Source organism: Pleuronectes platessa, chromosome 7, assembly GCF_947347685.1.
Source record: "Pleuronectes platessa chromosome 7, fPlePla1.1, whole genome shotgun sequence".
NCBI classification, from domain to species: domain Eukaryota; kingdom Metazoa; phylum Chordata; class Actinopteri; order Pleuronectiformes; family Pleuronectidae; genus Pleuronectes; species Pleuronectes platessa.
Window position 1 is genome coordinate 25,501,289 of NC_070632.1, and position 19,548 is coordinate 25,520,836.

The 19,548-nt window shown below is 41.5% G+C and overlaps 1 protein-coding gene across 1 annotated transcript in view; it reads left to right on the top strand.

Annotated features, from left to right (window-relative positions):
• Positions 1-18,184, top strand: part of asz1 (ankyrin repeat, SAM and basic leucine zipper domain containing 1) — a 29,067-nt gene extending 10,883 nt beyond the window's left edge. The window contains exons 5-13 of the mRNA XM_053427318.1: positions 823-934; positions 1,067-1,201; positions 1,708-1,826; positions 3,484-3,556; positions 4,025-4,081; positions 4,911-5,023; positions 10,918-11,023; positions 11,380-11,493; positions 18,032-18,184. Coding sequence (XP_053283293.1) covers positions 823-934; positions 1,067-1,201; positions 1,708-1,826; positions 3,484-3,556; positions 4,025-4,081; positions 4,911-5,023; positions 10,918-11,023; positions 11,380-11,493; positions 18,032-18,172 — 970 coding nt within the window. The 3' untranslated portion in view covers positions 18,173-18,184. The remainder of the gene's footprint in view (positions 1-822; positions 935-1,066; positions 1,202-1,707; positions 1,827-3,483; positions 3,557-4,024; positions 4,082-4,910; positions 5,024-10,917; positions 11,024-11,379; positions 11,494-18,031) is intronic.
• The last annotated feature ends 1,364 nt before the right edge of the window (positions 18,185-19,548 follow it).

Genomic DNA, 19,548 nt, shown 5'->3' on the forward strand with positions numbered 1-19,548 from the left:
TTGGCTGTAAAGGATATACATGTGTTTTTGTGTTGTTTTAGTAACAGGATGTGATTGGATCTCACTTCCCGGCTCTATATGCAAATAATAGCATACATCATTCCACTTCACAGAGACCAAATTATATTGTTTTAACCCAGTCTGACTATATAAAGGAGTGGGTTTGTTTTTTAGTCTACTTCAGCCATTGATGGTCATAAGACATCAACCATCAGCCTACTGGGCTACATGTTGGTCTGTTTACCATGTCAGACTCAGCTATAGATGTGTCCATTGTCTGTGTAGTGTTAAAAATCTGACTGTTGTTCCAAGGGGAAAACTGAAGAAACCTCCAGAGCAACCTGGTAGGGATCCAATTTATGGAATCAGGATGACATTATAGATTGTCAACATTAATAAAGAATATGATCTGGGAGGACATGGAGCAACTTCAGGGGCATTTAAAATGTTACACTTTTTTGGGGGGGGGGGGGGTGGCATATTAGTCCAAAATAGACTTCCAAATACGTATCCTGTAGATGCACCTGTGAATGTATGAAAGGAGTACGGTTAATTTGTTGTGATGATTTTTTTCGGGACCAGTCACTCAATGTTCTGAATCTGTGTTCCTGTGTTCTGGAATCTAGATGGACTTATGGTGTTTGCTGCTCCCTGGTGGTCTCTCTGTACCATTGCGTTACTCCTTTTCACTCATGTCTCCATTTCTTCGCCGTCTTTCCTCAGATCTTTCATCTTTTCTGACATCGTTTGACATAATTTGAAATCCATCGTCTTCTCCTAACCTTTTCTCTTTTCTGCTTCCTTGTCTCTTGTCCTTTTTAGGTCACAAATGACCTGTCTGATGTTGGCAGCCAGGGACGGCTACAGCAAGGTCATCAACCTCCTGGTGTCCCATGGGGCAGTCATCGATGTCCAGGATGGCAGTGGATACACGGTGTGCTACTGGTTATTGTATTTTCTTGGTCAGAGCAGGTCCCTTCAGGGGGTATCTACAGGTTGTGCTGTAGTTCTGAAAGTGCTGGAATCATTAAACTTGTTATGCAATAATTATTGCAAATATTTTCAGGCTTTGTCTGTAGCAGTGCAGTATGGCAGAGAGGAGGCAGTGCTGAAGCTCCTCCAGCTGGGAGCAGACAAAACCATAAGGAACAATGCTGGCAAAAGACCTGCTGACCTGGCATTGATATTCAAACATGCACAGGTATCCAAGTACTTCTATTTTAGTTTTTCTTCAATGTATTTAGACTAGTGCTGTCAGACGATTAAAATATGTAATCACATTTATGTCATAGTTAACTCAATTTTTTTTCTCCATTTTAATGCTCTTATCAACATGGACAAGTGGATTGGCTTGCTTTATGCAAATGTTTTATTTGATTGAAAACAACATTGCCAAACAGAGCGGTACAAAATAAAATTATAAAGTGCACATTTCAGGTAAACAAGGACTCTAGTGCAGTTAAACCATGGCTTAATATGTTCTTTTTTTCATGTTTGCTGTGAACATAGCAGTCAGGCCTCTTATTTAAGAACAGTGAACCGTAACAGTTAGGTTACCAATAAAAGGTAAGCCTACTACTACAACAAAAAAACAAACAAACAAAATACACAGGCAAGTGTATTTTGCATCTTAGCCCATTACGAGTTAAGTGCTTTTGCTGATGTCTTTCAAACATCTCATACTCTAACACAGGTGTTTGTCCACAGATAACGAGGATCCTGTCCTCTTCATCGCATGTCTCAATCGTTCAGCCCTTCAGCTCCATGGAGGAGACCCTGTCTAAATTCTTCAAGACCAACTCTGAACCTCCTTCTTCTAAGGAAAGGTAAGGTGGGATAGGACTCGCACTAAATAGCTCTCTGGAGTTCTGGACTTTTGGAGAGGGTTGCATTAAAATGGACATAACCATCCTGGTTAAATAGGTTATCCAGGCTTTTTGCGCGTCACAGTTATGAGTCTGCAAGACCATGTTGTGGCCTCAAGTTACCAAAATATGCATGCAGAGAAACTCTAATTTAGACCCATATACTGATACTGTGGAGAAATAACACTTTATCTAGGTTTCTGATGACCATCGGCTATACGTACAGGTGCATCCTCGTCTTGAGCTATTATTGGGGAGAAAAAAAACAAAAATGTGCCTCTGTTGGTACAGAAATGACAGTGCGGCTGGACAAGGAGACGTTAAAAACATGCCTGCTCCAATACAAAAACAATAAATGGGCAAATTGGATAATAATAATAAAGAATAACCAGATTTCTCAAATGTCATTATCCATTTACAAAACCGAATAGGCTCAAAACTTGGATAGTAATTTCTTCATAGTCACTGAGTCAACCATCCACTCTCCTGTTGTCAGAGCAGTATTTCATACCCCCCTGCAGCCTGAATACTTGTTGCCCCCTGTTGGATTTCCTGTGAAGCAGCAGTGCCTGTGCAGCAGGTGTTGTTGACCACTGTTCAACCAGACATAAACAATAATAAACCTCTTGCATGAATGTTTAGTCTATTTGGACACACCGGAGCAATTATCATCAGTCAGAAGCATTGTTTTTGAGCATGTTTGGCACCAGGAGTCCCAACCTGTGGGGCTGTAAACATTATTACTGTCCATTTGTCATGTCAGCTACACAGACGTTATATCCCAAGTGATGCATTTCACACATTTTGAATGTCGTGAGACGAGGGACTCATGTAAATGGTAAATGGTTTGTATTTATATAGCGCTTTTCTAGTCTTGATGACCACTCAAAGCGCTTTACAGTACAGTTTTTTACATTCACCCATTCACACACACATTCATACAGTGCATCTATTCGCAGCACTTTGTTATTCTATGGGGGGGCCATTCAGGGTTCAGCATCTTGCCCAAGGACACTTCGGCATGCAGATGGTTCAGACCGGGGATTGAACCGCCGACCTTCAGGTTGTAGGACGACCACTCTACCCCTCAGCCACAGCCGCCCTGGGGGCTGTGACCACTCTACCCCTCAGCCACAGCCGCCCTGGGGGCTGTGGCTGTATGCTCGCCATTGACAACAGTCAGACTGAGGCTGCGTTTAATCTGTGGTTACTCTGATGTGTCTGACCTCAGTGACGCTTTAGTTGCACTCGATTGCAGAAGGGGTCAGTTTTTTTCCGACCCCTTCTATAAGAGGTCAAAGGTTCAATTCAGGAACCCTGGAGCACACATTTTTTTGCATTTCTTCCTAGTTTTTCCAGGAGAAGTGTTTCAAATCCATTTATAACCAAAAGTCTGAAAGTCAGAGCAAAAAACTCACAATGTGATGACAATGGCCAGGATGCCAGTTAACTGATGTCTGGGAAGTACTGCAAGTCCCGGCCAGAGCACTAATAGCTCCTCTACTGCTACAGCATTTACCCCTAAAATTCGTAGAGATATTGGTGTTTGTCTAATTCTCATCCCAGCTCATTCATACTGTGGAATAAGTCAAGATTTTCTAGTCTCTGCCCTCCTCAGTGTCACCAAGCTTGATGAACTCGGGATCCTCCTACACGGTCTTGATCTCGGCTACCTCAATGACATCATGACTGTAAGTACTGGTTGCATGCGATAATATGACTTCAGTATCATGTATATTTTTGTATGCACTGCGCCTGTCACTGATGTTCAAGATTTCCAAAGTGGTGAGCAGAGATATGCTGTTAAACAAAGTTCAGTGTTGTGGGTGAGATACATTGACCCCAACTGTGTGGAACACAGCTGCACCATGGACAGAATGGAATTTTAATTCTTAGGAACGTGTCATAAATGACTCTCTAACATATTTCACACAGCGGTTCATAGTGTATCCAGTGTGTTGGATTGACTTGGCTTGTAATAAACTGAGGATCAGCCCAAGTTTTAGTGCCTATCTGATAAGTTTGATTGGTACCAGTAGATTGTTTTCATTGTAGTCATGCAGGTATATCTGTTTCAGGTGGTGGGCTAAGGAGCAGCTGCAGAAGTTTTGATTCGGTAAATGCTGACTGATGTTTTCTTTTTCTTACTCGATGCATAGGAAAAAGACATCACCTGGAGCAGCCTGTTGACCATGGAGAAGGAGGACCTAGAGAAGGTAGAGGACGACAGTAATATCTGTACATCTGTCAGCTCTGTTGCTCATTGCCAGGCTTGACCCTGAAAGAGACGAGCGTGTATACTCCTGTCCAAGCTTTTTCAGGCCTGTCAGTCGAAAGAAGTTGCAAGAACTTAAACTAATGACCAGTGATAGCAGTGTATTTTAGAAGTTAATTTGGGTTTCCTATAATAGGTTTTCATGCTGTTCAAATGTTCAAAAGCCTATTATTTTCCCAGAACATAAGACCACACACTTGCTGTTTGTCAGTTGGCATTACCGCCACCTTATGAACTCGTAAACAAACTGCAGCGAAAAAGAAAAAAAAAGTGGATCTAGTCATGACTAGAAGGTAGCAGATAATCGGCACCGACTGACCTTTGTTCTGAAACATCCCGGCAATTGTCGGTCCTAAATCAGCCCAATTATCCTTGAGTGTGCCGCAGCCTTTACACAGAGGCCTCCTCCTCTGATAGCATAGCCACAGTAACAACATCGTTGGTTCAACTGTTTCAATATGAGCCTAAGGATATTGAAAGTCACCTATGTAAACAACAAACAATGTTGCAATGGACTTAGTAGTAACAAAGCAGAATGTGGTCACTTTCAAACTATATATTAGTAAACATTATAATTGTCAAATCTATCTTAAGAGGTAACAAAGTAAAATTTGTGCAACTGGTTTGCTTGCCCTGGTCCACACGTGGGACATTATGTCAAAAGCATGTCGCAGTCAAAATAATGTAGCTGTTACAAATAAGAATACTGAAGCATACATGTCACATATTTCTGAAACCTATAAATGTTAACAGATTTTTCCGTTTGTCAGATTGGTATCACAGACCCGGTGCACCAGCAGAAGTTGCTTAGTGCTGTGCACTCGATGGACCTGGATAAAGTGGACCTGGACACCATAGACCTACTGGGAGCTACAGACAGTGGGTAGGATACCACCTCTCATTACCCAGCAGGCCTGTGGCAAGGAACACAAGTGTGTGCTCAACAAAACTTTAAGGCCTAGGGACCGTTAGAAGGCTCTCAGTGAAAACTGTGAGTAGGCTGCAGTAAAACATATTAATAGATTAGAATAACAAATAACCTGATCAGACTTTACAGTATCTTCACCTGACCTTTTGTCGGTTCCAAACAATTTTAACATAAAAGCCTTTTAGTTGCCTGTGGTAGGACATTTGTAGTGTTTGAGAAGTTTATACTGTAATTTAAAGTTATTGTTTTTTTAAATAATATTTTTATTACATTTTCTCATAACACAAAACATACAGAACAGCTCAGACACGACAGAAAAGGGAAAAAAAACAACAGAATGTGGGCATGTGGGTACAGTTAATAGAAAATAATTAAGAAAATAAAAATAAATGACAGTGGGCACATTTTCCAACCCGCCCCCCCCCTCCCCCTCAATCCCCCACATCAAGACAAGGCAGAGTCCAGATAGGAGTCAATACAGAGCATACAAACATAGCGAGGCTACAAGGTGCACGTAACCACTTAAGACAAAGTCACAAAGACAGGCTAGGCTGATCTGGGAAATCCACGAAGCAAGGAAGATGACAGTGTGGGCCCAATATGCTGCAAGTAAGTCCCAGACCTTATAGATGGCATCTATTTTGGAATGAAGCATGCACGTGATGTATTCACTAGGAATGCAGTCCATAACAATGTTGTGCCATGACTTTTTTGTTGGAGCAACATTCTTGTTCCAGAAGAGTAGAATGTTCTTTCTAGCAGCAAAAGACAGTATATTGAAAAGTCTCCTGTGTTTACTGTCAGTGATCCGACCATCCGGGAGACCAAGTATCAGGCACATAGTGTCCATCCGTATTGGGACACCAAAGATAACAGTCAGTTCAATCACAATACTAGACCAGTAGCTTTGTAATTTCACACATGACCAGAGGCAGTGGGCATAATTACCAGTCTCAGAGTTGCATTGCCAGCAGAGCAGGGAGATATTAGCATCCATTTTGTTCTTGACAACAGGTGTTATATGCGTGCGTTGTACAATTCTGAACTGTATGGATTTGGTGCGGTTACACACAGAACTGTTCATGGCCTGAGACCAGAATTCCTGCCAGTCAGCATCATCTATGGCAACGCCTAGATCTTTCCCCCAAGCTTGCTTGGTGGTTTGTGAGGTAAGAGGAGAATTAGAGTTCAGAGCTCTGTAAAAAACAGTAATACATTTCATAATCTGCAGAGACGAGGCCTTCTCCACACACAAAGTGGTGTTATTAGTCGTTAAGGTGGTGTCTTTAACTATGAAATCTCTAATTTGTAACTATCTGTAGAAGTCAGCCTGATTGGATAAACCAAATTGTTGTTGCAACTGCTGGAAGGATAGTGAAGTCTGGCCTTTAAATAGATCACCCATTTATTTCAGCCCTTGGGTGCTCCACACTTTAAAGCCCTGATCCCTACAGCCTGGCAGGAAGTCCGGGTTATCAAGAATGGGAGTGAGAGGAGACGATAATTGAGCCCGGCCTTCTATAGAGCGAATGGATCTCCAGGCTCTGATGGTACTAAGAGTGACAGGGTTAGAACAGAGTTTTTTAACAGATTCAGGATATTTCATAAACAATAGATTAAACAAGGGACACTTTGACTGAGAGGAGTCAATATCGTGCCAAATCGAGGCTGGATCACAATTGTGCCAGCTTGCAATCACCCGCAGGTGTGATGCCAGTTGGTAAAATCTGAGATTTGGCACATCTAATCCTCCATCACAACCCGCCATTTGAAGTTTTATCATCTTGAGACGGGGCTTCCTTTTGCTCCAAATGAAGGAGTTTAGCCAGCCTTCAAGCACCTTGATAACCTTGTTGGATAATAAGATAGGGATCATTCGCAGTGGGTACATCAATCTAGGCAGGATGTTCATTTTTATAAGAGCAACCCTACCCAGCCAGGAAAGAGGGAGAGGGGCCCAGCGGTCCAAGTCTGCCCTTATAGCATCCAAGAGGGGGGGGGGGAAATTGGACTTAAACATCTGACCAAAAGTGGGTGTTACATGCACTCCTAAATAAACAAAACCGGTGGGAGACCAGCGGAACGGTAAGGGCTCAGCCATATCTGGAACACATGTTAACGACCCCAGCGGCATGCCCTCGGATTTTGCAAAGTTAATTTTATATCCTGAAAAGGCGCTGAATGACGAAATGACCTCAATCAAGCAGGGAACAGAAGTTTGGGGTTGTGATAAATGTATCAAAATGTCATCCGCATATAAACTAATTTTGTGTTCCATTTATTGGTTTAATTTAGCTAGGAAGGTCTGATAAGCTGTCTTTAGCAAAAAAAAAGTATTCAACAAACACTCTGCACAAGCCAGAAAGAAAGTTGACAGTAGTAGCAAAAATTTAAACACTTGTCAGCCACACACCTTAAAACCTTCCCCACATCCAGCCCTTCTCCATCTCCCTGTAATGCTCCATCTGTCCTCCTCCCCTGAAAGCCATCCATCAGCCCTATGAGCATCTCACTGTCCTATCTCCGTATCCCCTCCCCCATCGCTGTAGTCAAGACTTGAGCCAGGCCCTAATGGTTTAAGCGGAGTTCTAAAGATTTGTAAGGTGACAGGCGATGGGAGGTGGCGATGAACTCGCGGCTGGGCCAAACTGAGCCGCTAAACTGGACTCACAAGCTTCACCAACCTCGCCTGCTGGACGAGCAACAGTCCAATAAAATGAAGGGCAGGTTATGGAGAGGGATTGAAATTCTGAACTCTTAATTAGCACTTTCAGAATATACACATAACGAAAAATGGAAATTAGTCAACATTTTGTTTTAGAAACATTTGGATTCTTCAGGGACCTGTGGATATAACTATGACGTACAAGGTGTTTCCATTTTGAGACAGTTAGGTCTCTGTCACCTAATGGCAGTGCACCTGATTGGACCTACACCTGTGGAGCTTTATCACATAATGTGCTGGAGGGGGGTTCAGATTCTGGTCATGTCATGGCAGGTTTTTGGAATTCTTAGGATGGAAACCCTAGAGCCTATTGGTGAAGCTAAAGCTGAGGTGAGAAGTAAGTCATAAGTGTTGGTTTTCCAAGGTGCCGTTTGAATCAACAGTTGTGTAATGGAAGGACAAAAGGAAAACAGCTACTGGATCCACGGAAATAGAAGGACCTGGTTGTGAGAGGGGTTTGGGGACTTGAACAGCTTTTGGTTGGCCTCAAAGACATTTTGGCAAATCATAAGACAATTCCGGAAGAACAGATGGGGACCTGCAACTTGGAGAGCGGGGGATTTTGTGGATAGTTGGGTACAAATGAGAGCTCCTAAATCCAACTGAGCGATCACATTTAGCAGATGCTTTGTCCATCTCCCTGGCAGAGATAACGGAGGCAGTGGGAAGTCTTGGCAAAGGAAAGCATGTGAGTGGTGAACAAGATTCATACTGATATAATTAAGACCCTAAATGTTGTTGGGTTGTGATTAGGGCTGAGCAATTTGGGGAAATAATCAAATTGCGATAAAAAAATTTCCCAAATACTGCGATTGCGATTTAATATGCGATTTAAAAAAAAAAATTGTATCCTGTTTTTCTCCCCAACAAAACGTAAAAAATTATTTAAAATTATAGGTGTATTCCCTTTTTGTTGCCACTGTTCGACATGTACCGTCTCTCCTCTCTGCTTCACTGTCCATCTGTCTGTGTGTGTGAGTGTAATCTCCGCAGAGGAGACGTGATGAGGGACAGGGACAGACCAGCTAAATGTTTGACGCACCAAGATATTTTTTTTGTCGCTCTTCACAGATTTTTGGTCGCAGCCTGGAGCCCTGATAATAATAATTTCTCACCTTTTACTGCTTAAACACTAATAATGTTTTTTGTAGTCAATACAGTTGAAAAGAAAAAGTTATTTAGGTCCTATAGTCAACAGTTGCTGTTGTCCTACAATACTATGCAAAAGCTTTTTGGCGTTAGTTTGTATGATCAATTAACTGAGACGTTTCCAGTTAATTGTATGTTTTAATTCAACAGAGATGAACTTGTTATGAACTTGAAGCCATTGTAATGAGGAGAAGTTGAATGGGCTGAAAAACTATTTTTTAATTGATTTTAATTTTCTTCTGTAAATAAATGAATACAAAATGTTTATCCACTAGCAAGGCAAGGATTTTTAAGAGTAGATATGTGTCCTTAGTATCTTGTGCATGTGTGTTTGCACACAGGTAACCTCACTTGGTCTTGCAGATTTTTTTTGCTCTTCCACTGATCAACAGTTGGTGGCGATAACATATCAAATAATATAGCAATATGGCAACAAAGGCATGAATGAGACTGCCTGGAATCAAACATCAGCTTGGGGAAATCTATTCAACATTTTCATTAGGGCCGGCTGTGGCTGAGTGGTAGAGCGTTTGTCCTCCAACCAGAAGGTCGGCAAAAAAAGTGCTGCTAATAGAATGAATATGAATGTCTGTGTGAATGGAAAACTTGAATGTAAAGTGCTTCATGGATAAAGTGGTCATCAAGATTTGAAAAGCACTGTATAAATACAAACCATTTACCATTAGGCTTTTTTCGTGAGAAACGATAATTTTAATCATAACTATGTTTACCAAAAATACTCCACCTGTCACTTAGAGAAGTTGCCCTATGTAGATTTAGATAAGCCTTGGACATTTACACACATTGACACCTCCAAAGGAAGTTGTATAAGCAACTGAAATATTGCTGCCCTGTAATGGCCCTTACTGTTTGTAGTGAAAGTAAATATGTGTCACTGTCCTCTCAGCTCATTGAGAAATACACTTGCTGCTGGAAAAGAGCAGGTATACCCTGTTGACTCATGCTGGATGAATATAGTTGATAACAGAGTGGCAGACATGCACCATGTAGCAGCATTTCCACATAACATAACGTCTTCTCCCTCTGCAATCCCCTCAACGATCTTCCCACCGGGGGCCCATCATCACTCTCTGCTCCCTAGATAAACTAACAGCAGGGAGAAGGGAGGTGAGGGTGCAGCACAGGCTGACTGACAGTGTTTACTCGCCCCTCTGACAGAGTGTGAGGAGGGCTGGGACGGCTGGCTGCCCAGTCCCCTCACACAGGGAAATGTACCATTTAGATAAGAGCTATCAATATCCCACAGGACCAGGGGATGGGAAGAGAGGGACGGGAAGGCTGATGAATATAAATACCTAATTATTTAAGGTGGCTGTTTTCAGGGAGGGATGACAGCCTGAGTTAGCAGGGGAGCAGGCTCGGCCACCTGCTCAGTTTTGCTGTAGGGTTTGTTGAGGTGGTCTCCAGCAGAATTCATGTAAAATGTTAACGCAAAGTTTGGTTCAAGCCATCAATCTGTCTGCCCTGTCAATGCTGGCCATCTTCATCTGGCCTCGCCTTGTGTTTTTGATGAGGGCATATCCTTTTTAACATGGTAAACCTCCTGACCTCGTTCCTTAAGTGTCTACAGTGTGTTTGGAGACTGGATTTTGCAGTTGAAGTTGTAATCACAATTTTACAGTTGAAGTTGTAATCACAATTTTACAGTTGAAGTTGTAATCACAATTTGAGAAATTGTGATTACAGTTATTAACTGAAGTAATAACTGTAGTTAAATTTAAAATAATGCCACACCCATGATAAATACCTTTTTATGTCACTCTAGTGTTTATTATTATGATCAACTGATCAAATGTTTATATTCTCTGGAAATTGAGGTGACACCTTTTATACTAGAATGTCACTCAGTAGAGTGCATACTTCCACCAAAACCAAGGGAGAATATATTTTTTGTGAAATGAATCGTATATGCTATTCAATTCTTTCTCCTCAATGACCTGTTTGTATTTTGCAGGAGTGAAGAGCTGCATACCTTCCTAATAAGTGTGCATCGTCAGTGCTGCTACCTTACAGAGACGATTCAGGACGTCATCAACCGTTTTCCTCGCCAAGCCTCTCAGGTACTCATCATTTGTGTTGATGCTCCTGTTTCAGGGACAGTCCAGTCCTTTGTAGCCATTTTGGCAACAAAAGCAATTTGGTGCAGTTTATTTATGGGGCACTGCATTTATACTATAAATTACTTCTGGAGGTTAAAAGCATAGCTAAACGTCTAAATTAGACTAAATTAAATAACATATTTTTTGACAGATTAAAGGCTGGATAATGTCGCTGGCCGGGATGAGGTTGCCTTCATGAGTGCGTCTTTAGTCTGCTCATGTCTTTGTTGCTCTATTTGTGCCTCTGTCCATCTCACCTGAAATCAAGGGAGATTTGTAAGCTGGCTCTTAGTCTCTGTTCTGTCTGGTCCATGTAGCTGGTTTTCTCCCTGGACTCAAAGAAGGAGGCTCAGTCCATGTGCAGCCAGCTGGTGGTCCAGACTAAAGACCTGCAGAAGGAAGTCACCTGCCTTCATAGTCTACTATGCCAGGTCAACACACACACACACACAAAGTTGTATCTCCATGACGTCAGATGACATTCACATTGCATTGATTTCCTGGAGACTCACTCTCACATTACCCATAGTTAGTACAACAGAAAACTAACCTTAACTTAAACTGAACCTCAATCTAAACCTAGTATAATTGTGATTATGTAGAGTTGCCGTTTGTCCCCACAAGGAAGACAAGTCCCCATAGTCTGACTGTTAACAGATTTAGGTCCCTACTACACAATATCCGACACATGTTCTTGGGTTCTTACTCATAGTATCTCATTATCTATTTTTTATCCACCAAAATGATGGAAATCACAAACCATGAAACATTTGTAATAGAGGCTCACTGCACAATATTAATTCATTTTCAGATCTTTGCAGCGAGCGATTGGATTTAACAGCAGGTTTTTACACAACACACAATACTATTGTCTTAACTGCAGACTTCTTAGACAAAGAGAAATGTATTTTTGGCCGAATATTAAACTTTGAACTGTGACAAACGATAAAACACTGTTACTGATAGGCTGATGTGTGATAGGCTGATATAAGTTATTACTATTTTCCTGCTGATGATGATATTGTTCAGGCTTGAACACATTCATACTTCATGCATCAATTAACATTCCTGCCTCACACTGTTGACTGTTACGCTGAGAGCTTCGCTCTTACTACCGAGGACTAAAAGCAACATGACCAGAACATAGTGTGTATGTTCGATGTTGTTGTATATGATTTCTGACAAGCTCCAACAGGTATGTGTGGGGGTGCTGACATGTGTGCACCTGACTCTGTCTGTGTGTGCACCTCCAATTGGCCTGTGTGTGTGTTTGCATTTGTATTCCAAGAGGAGAGAGTCATTCCTGACAGGGCAGAATCCTCACAGCCCATAAGTCAGCACCGCTGTGACATCGACCTGTCAGCACACAGACAATGAGGCGGAGGGATGAGGGGACTGATGGGAAGGCGAGGATGGGTGCAGAGGGAAGCGAGCAGAAGACGCCGGTTGGCGGGGTGAGGGAGTTTAAGAGAGGAGAAAGGGCTGATGGGTAGAGGTGGTGGTATGAGGTAAGGAAAGGAGGTGGGTTAGTAGGAGATACAGTGCCTTGCATAAGTATTCACCCCCCTTGGACTTTTTCCCATTATGTACTGTTACTAACTGGAATTCAAATAGACTTAAATAAACTTTTTCCCGTTTGATCAACAAAACATGCATAGTACTTTGGAGGTGCAAAATAAATTTTATTGTGACACAAACAATAATGAGAACAAAAAAGTTGACATCTGTTGGGTGCATAAGTATTCACCCCCCTGTGTCAATACTTGGTAGAACCCCCTTTCGCTGCAATTACAGCTGCAAGTCTTTTGGGGTATGTCTCTACCAGCTTTGCACATCTAGAGATGGAAAGGTTTGTCCATTCTTCTTGGCAAAAAAGATGAAGCTCAGTCAGATTGGATGGAGACCGTCTGTGAACCGCAATCTTCAAGTCTTGCAATAGATTCTCTATTGGATTGAGGTCTGGGCTTTGACTGGGCCATTTTAAGACATTAACATTCTTTAATCCAAACCATTCCTTTGTAGCTCTGGCTGTATGTTTAGGGTCATTGTCCTGCTGGAAGATGAACCTCCGCCCCAGTCTCAAGTCTTTTGCAGACTGCATCAGATTTTCTTCAAGGATTTCCCTGTATTTGGCTCCATCCATCTTTCCCTCTATTCGGACCAGTTTCCCTGTACCTGCTGAAGAGAAGCATCCCCACAGCATGATGCTACCACCACCATGTTTCACTGTTGGGATGGTGTGCTCAGGGTGATGGGCAGTGTTGGGTTTTCACCACACATAGCGTTTTGCATTGAGGCCAAAAAGTTCAATTTTGGTCTCATCTGACCAGAGCACCTTCTTCCACATGTTTGCTGTGTCTCCCACATGGCTTCTGGCAAACTCCAAACGGGATTTTTTATGGATCCCTTTCAACAATGGCTTTCTTCTTGCCACTCTTCCATAAAGGCCAGATTTGTGGAGTAGACGACTAATAGTTGTCCTGTGGACAGATTCTCCCACCTCAGCTGTGGATCTCTGCAACTCCTCCAGAGTAACCATGGGCCTCCTGCTTGCTTCTCTGATTAATTTTCTCCTTGTCCGACTCTTCAGTTTGGGTGGACGGCCTCCTCTTGGTAGGTTTGCGGTTGTGCCATATTCTTTCCATTTTCTTATGATGGATTTTATGGTGCTCAGAGAGATGTTCAAAGCTCTGGATATTTTTTTATAACCTAACCCTGCTTCATATTTCTCCACAACTTTATCCCTGACCTGTTTGGTGAGCTCCTTGGTCTTCATGATGCTGTTTGTTCAGTAATGATCTCCAACAAACTCTGAGTCCGTCACAGAACAGGTGTATTTATACTGAGATTAAATTGCAGACAGGTGGACCCTATTTACTAATTATGTGACTTGCAAATGTGACTTGTGAATGCAATTGGTCGCACCAGATCTTTGTTAGGGGTTTCACAGTAAAGGGGGTGAATACATATGCACTCAACACTTTTCAGATTTTTATTTGTAAATAATTGTGAAATCCATGTAATATTTCCCCCCACTTCCAAATGATGCACTATTTTGTGTTGATCCATTACATAAACTCACGATGAAATAAATTTTAATCTGTGGTTATACCATGACAAAATGTAGAAAAGTCCAAAGGGGGTGAATACTTATGCAAGGCACTGTAGAGGAGCATGCGTTTTGATAGCAGTGTTGAGGAGGTCCTTGGTTATGTCGGACAGGAATCTGACCACCAATGGAGCCTATTTGGAGCCACTGGCTCCCAGACTGATAGAAGGGGCTCCTCACACAATCACACAAAATCCAACCTTATCTATGGGAGCTTCTCTTTTGAAACATGCACAATCACATTATCTGGTGGAGCTCTCACTACACAAACTGACACACACTTTTGTGGATTTTGGCACTGCTTTGAGAACAGAACCAGTTGATTCCTTTTTAATAACTTAGGTAGAAAAAAAAAAAACATCTAAACCCAGTTACGTTTGTGGGATTCCTCTTACAATGGTAGGAAAAGCGGACCAGTAAGTAAAGTTGCACTGTGAATGTTAACAGCTATATAATACTATCTAGGGAGATTAGGCAATATTATCGTCTGACGAGAATGAGACTTTCACAGACATATTTTCTGTTTGTAGTCCACATTACTCCAAATTATGTTTATTTATTCAATTGAGGTTATATTTATTAATATACATTTTATATTTAAATTTGTTTTCTTTCGCCTAATAGTTAATATATTCATATCAGTTTATTCAGTATCAGATTTGTTTTACTCCCTCTTATTGGAGGGCTGAATCAATAGGCCTATAGGTCAGGCTCTAATTCTGACTTTTAGCGGCCTTTGTCCACAACTAACACAAACTGCTACACCAACCAGCCTCCAGCTTTTAGTGGGTATACATTCCTCATTCTTACAATGGTGATGAACGTTCTAGACTTGAAAGTGTTTTGCTTTTTTAAGCAAACGTGCTGATATTTTCTACAGTGTCTTCATAAAGTATTCAATCCCTTCACTATTTCCAGAGTGTATTTTAGATTTAATCTTAAATGGATAAAGCTGCCAATTAATTAAAGATCAACAAATTAAGTCTCATCTCAATTACAAAAGTAGCCCAACCCAGTAAACAGTTGTCAGATGCAATGTCTTAGTGGTTTCTGATGTGTCAGCACACGTCTGTGTATATAAGTTCCCCCGATTAACAATACATGTACCAAGACTAGGACATGAAGATAAAGAAACTCTGTTAGACCTCTGAGGAAAGTTTCAGGAAAGTTGCAGGTCAGCAGAAGAGTATAAAACTATCTCTGAATCTTTTACTGTTTTCAGAGGCACGGTTGCACCATTTTGTTAATGTCTGTATATTGTGTCAGCTGTGTGCATGCATGAAACAACAATATGCAGAGCTATACTCCACAGGGTACCAGCTCTTTTCAGTAACATCAATTGCTGTCACAGTATAGAGTTATGATTCACTGAACCAAATAAATATGTAATATTAAAGTAATGAAACTTATGCTCTACATCTTGGAATGTAACTATAAAAACCCTCCAATTGGCAGTTCGTTGAGTTCAGTTCAGTTCAGAAGTTTGTTATCCAAGTTTGGAAACTTGGCTCACTGTCAGATGCACAATGTAAATCAATGCAGGGCAGAATAAAAAATATGTACATAAATACAAGGTGCACACTGTAATTCCCTCATGCATGATTCTCTATCAAAACCCTTGATCAGGGACAAATGCACCACAGAGCCCAGTTGCCCCCAAACACTTGATAATGCTAGTTTTTCATTCATGTCATTGGCTTTAAAATGTGTCTTCCAATGCTGGGGCCTGAGATGCAGTAACATCTTACTTTGTTGTTGACCTGTTAAAATCATGGTGGGATATTCCTGTCTGTTGCAATTTAATTGATCCAAAACAGAGGCTGGGAATGTGTTTTAAATCACCTGGTAAAGTAATCATTGTGCCAAAGCTATTGATAAGTCATAATCTATTGACAACCATATTAACTATAAACAGCATATAGATGTTATGGTTATTTAAGTCGCTGTATCATGGTGTGTCTGATGTTTCACCCTTCTTAAAGCTTAGCCTCTGTGGACTGTTTATGGCATCTTGGAAAAACAATGACATGACATTGCTGTCTGTAAAAGTGTCTTTTTTTGATAAACCGGAGATGCAAAAAATACAATTGTCATAATTCAAGTTAATACAAACTTTTTGCAATAACTTTCAATTTAATTCTGATACACATATATATTTATATATGTGATAAGTATTTTGTATTTGTTGGAGAGAAGACAGAAAATGTCAAATGCAATGTCCCGAGTTTGATTCAGGGGCAATTTCACTCAGCACCCAAACCACCAGGTCAGCAATTGCATTGCAGTGCACTGCATTAAAAAATGGGTTATCATACTGGTTACATAACGGCTTGGCTTCTGCTCCGTGATAATGGAAGCAAGACTCCTGGGTATTGTACTAGTTTGACCTGTCCACCATACCAAATGGAAAAAATAGGAACAATTTAAAGGGGACATATTATGAAAATTTCACTTTTGTGGTGCTTTTACACGTTAATTTGGGTATCTGCAATGTCTACCGTCCCAAAAACTCTGGAAGAAAACAACTCCCGCGATTTGTTGTTGTTCCTTTATGTCAGAAACGATACGCTAGAGTGCGTCGAATGGGCTTATGACTGAAATAAACGTCATAGTCCCACTACATGGCTTTGGACAAGAGAGCCAACGCTAGCCGGGGAGCCGGGCTCGCTAGCTCCCTAGGGACCCCCCCCCCGGCTAGGGGAGCCTGGCTCCCCGGCTAGCGTCAGCTCGCGAGCTAACCGGGCCGGTGGAGCACGGCTAGCATTAGCTCGTGAGCTAACGCTAGCTCACGACATTTAAGTGGCCGCATAAACAAGGGACCCCCGGGACACCTCTAAACGTTGACTCATCAGTGTGGAAGGATGCTGCTGCTGCTGCGCCAGCTCAAGCTCCCATGGCTCCCACTGCTGGGTTGCGCTGGGGAGCTGGGGCTCTCACAGCCAGGCTCACCGGGGGTGAGGGGGGCGGGGCACTCAAAACAGGTCAATCTGAGGAGGGCTGTTTTAGACAGGTAAAAAGGTGCTGTTGTAAATGATCCTTGTGGTATTTTGACCAGAATATGTTACAGACATTTCATTAAGACCCCAAGGAACCATATCAACTGTGGTAAAATGGGCATAATATGTCCCCTTTAAAACTAAGCGTAACATAACCCCTCAAAGATTTGTGACATGAAAGTATTGTTTTTAACATTGAGGATAATGAATGAAAAACCTTTCTGCAACCAGCGTCCGCTCACTTTTAAACCATGTCTAGTCTTTATCAAAGTTGCATTTAAGTGCTGTCGGAACAATCTCTTAAACATCATCCTCATTGGTGATGTCATTATTCAGGAAGTTGGTACGAATCTGGATCTACTGCCAAAGTTCATGAGCCACATTTCCCGAAAGAGCTTGAACTATTTGTATCTCCCAACCCACATGACAGGAATTCAGCATCACACTCTGAGTTGAGAAATCAGGAAGAGCATTATTCGTCTGTGACTTGACCAAGAACCGACTCTGAATGGAGAGATTTGGCACAGGAACCTTTGGTGACTAAGGTTAGCGAGTCATGCAGTGTTGGTAGGCTGCAACCAGACATGCCCTCACCATTACAAATGAGCTGGTCTCTGTTGGATTTCCCACCTGACAGTAACTGAGCTCATATTTCCCATCCAGTCGAGCTTTAATTGGCCTGAAACTGTCTGATCAGTAAAGTGCCATAATCCAGACGGGACTGGATTAAAATGACCTGTAACCCTGCTGCTTCCTGCATGAGGTCACTTTGCCCTGACCACAGGGGTTGGTGTGTGCTGTAAGGTCCATTCATCCCTGTTTGTGTGTTTCCCACGTGACTCTTTCTTTGTCCTCTTCCCTCAGATGAACGAAGCCGGGGATTGCTGTCAGCTTCCTCAACCTGGTTCCCACGGCAACTGGAAGATGCAGTACCTCACCAGAGTTACCCTGAGCACACTGGGAGCCACCTTCCTCCTGCTCCTCTGCAAAGCTGCACGTGGATAGGTTGACCTTTAGATGTGCAGGAGTGTTCATCATTTTGTGTTTGATTCATGTGGTTTAATTGTCTTATTATAATTGTTAAAGAGTTATGTTTTAGGACAGTGTTTGACAGGACGGCTCATTTTTATTTTCGCTGCAGATTCCCGTTTTGCAGTTTGTCACTGAGTTTGTCTTAATTATTTTTAGATTATTTTGTATTTTAAGTGTTTAAGTGGAAATTAAAGTTTCTTTTGAGGAGCATTGTCTGGTATGGTGTATTTTATTCTCCGTTTCTGTGAATGAATTCCTCTTGAAGTGCAAGTTCTAATTTTAGTCTATATAATGAAGTTAAGAGAAAAGAGAAAACTATCAACAGCAAAAGCCCACTAACATGTTGTTTTCCATTTTTTCACTTTTGTCATTTTCTAGGAAGCTACGTGCTAGAAGAATCTTCACATTGAGATTCAACAATAATTACATTTCAGTTTAGGTGTTTACTGTTGTTTGTAGAGCGATGAATTGTTTTGGGCTTTTCACTATTGAATTGTTTTAGAACAAAAATAGTTTAAAGATAAAGTCTGATATTGTTGCTAAAATCCGCTGTTTCCTTTAGGGCTGGGCAAATAAAAAAAACCTTTAATTATAACAAAATAATAAAAGTTCAATATATGGCTATAATTTTTATGTGCAAACAGTGAGGAGGTATATACACGCAGTCCATCTGCCGCAAATTCATCAACCTTCACTACAAAAAGTAATTGACATTCATCGTCCAGCCCGAGTTGCATTCTTAGAAGTTCCTGATGACTTATAAATGAAAACTCTTGTGACCTTGGTAAAGTTAAAGTTTGGTAATACCAAACTCTTGATTGGGATTTATAGCTCTGTTGTTAAAGTGACTTTGGCTCAGAAGACTTACTTTACTTCAAACTTAATTGTTCATGTTTCACAGACTGAATTCCAGGTAAATTGAAGTCCCTACCTCAAGGCTCAGACCTGACCGCTGATGTTAGGAAGGCTTACGTTCTCTCCATAAAGCACATGGTGGAATACAGTGAGCGATCCTAATGCGATTTATGTAAGCAGTGAACAAATTACTCCAATTAAACTGGATTCATATCACAGACTTATCACAACCAGCGCTGCAGCGAAAACAAAGTCGTGTTCAATGGGCCGAGGAGAGCTGAGGGTGCTCTAAATCTCCTTGTTGTTTTATCCTTTTCTTTCATGGGGATCATGGGAAAAAATCCAATTTGCCCATTAATCTCATCTGGTCAGGGTCTCCAGACCTCCAGATCCACCCGGGCCTGATCAAAGATGGAGGAAACACTGTGTGACAGTGGTACAGATTTCAAGGGGAGACTTCAAAAAGACTTCAATAGATAATCCAATTGAAATGG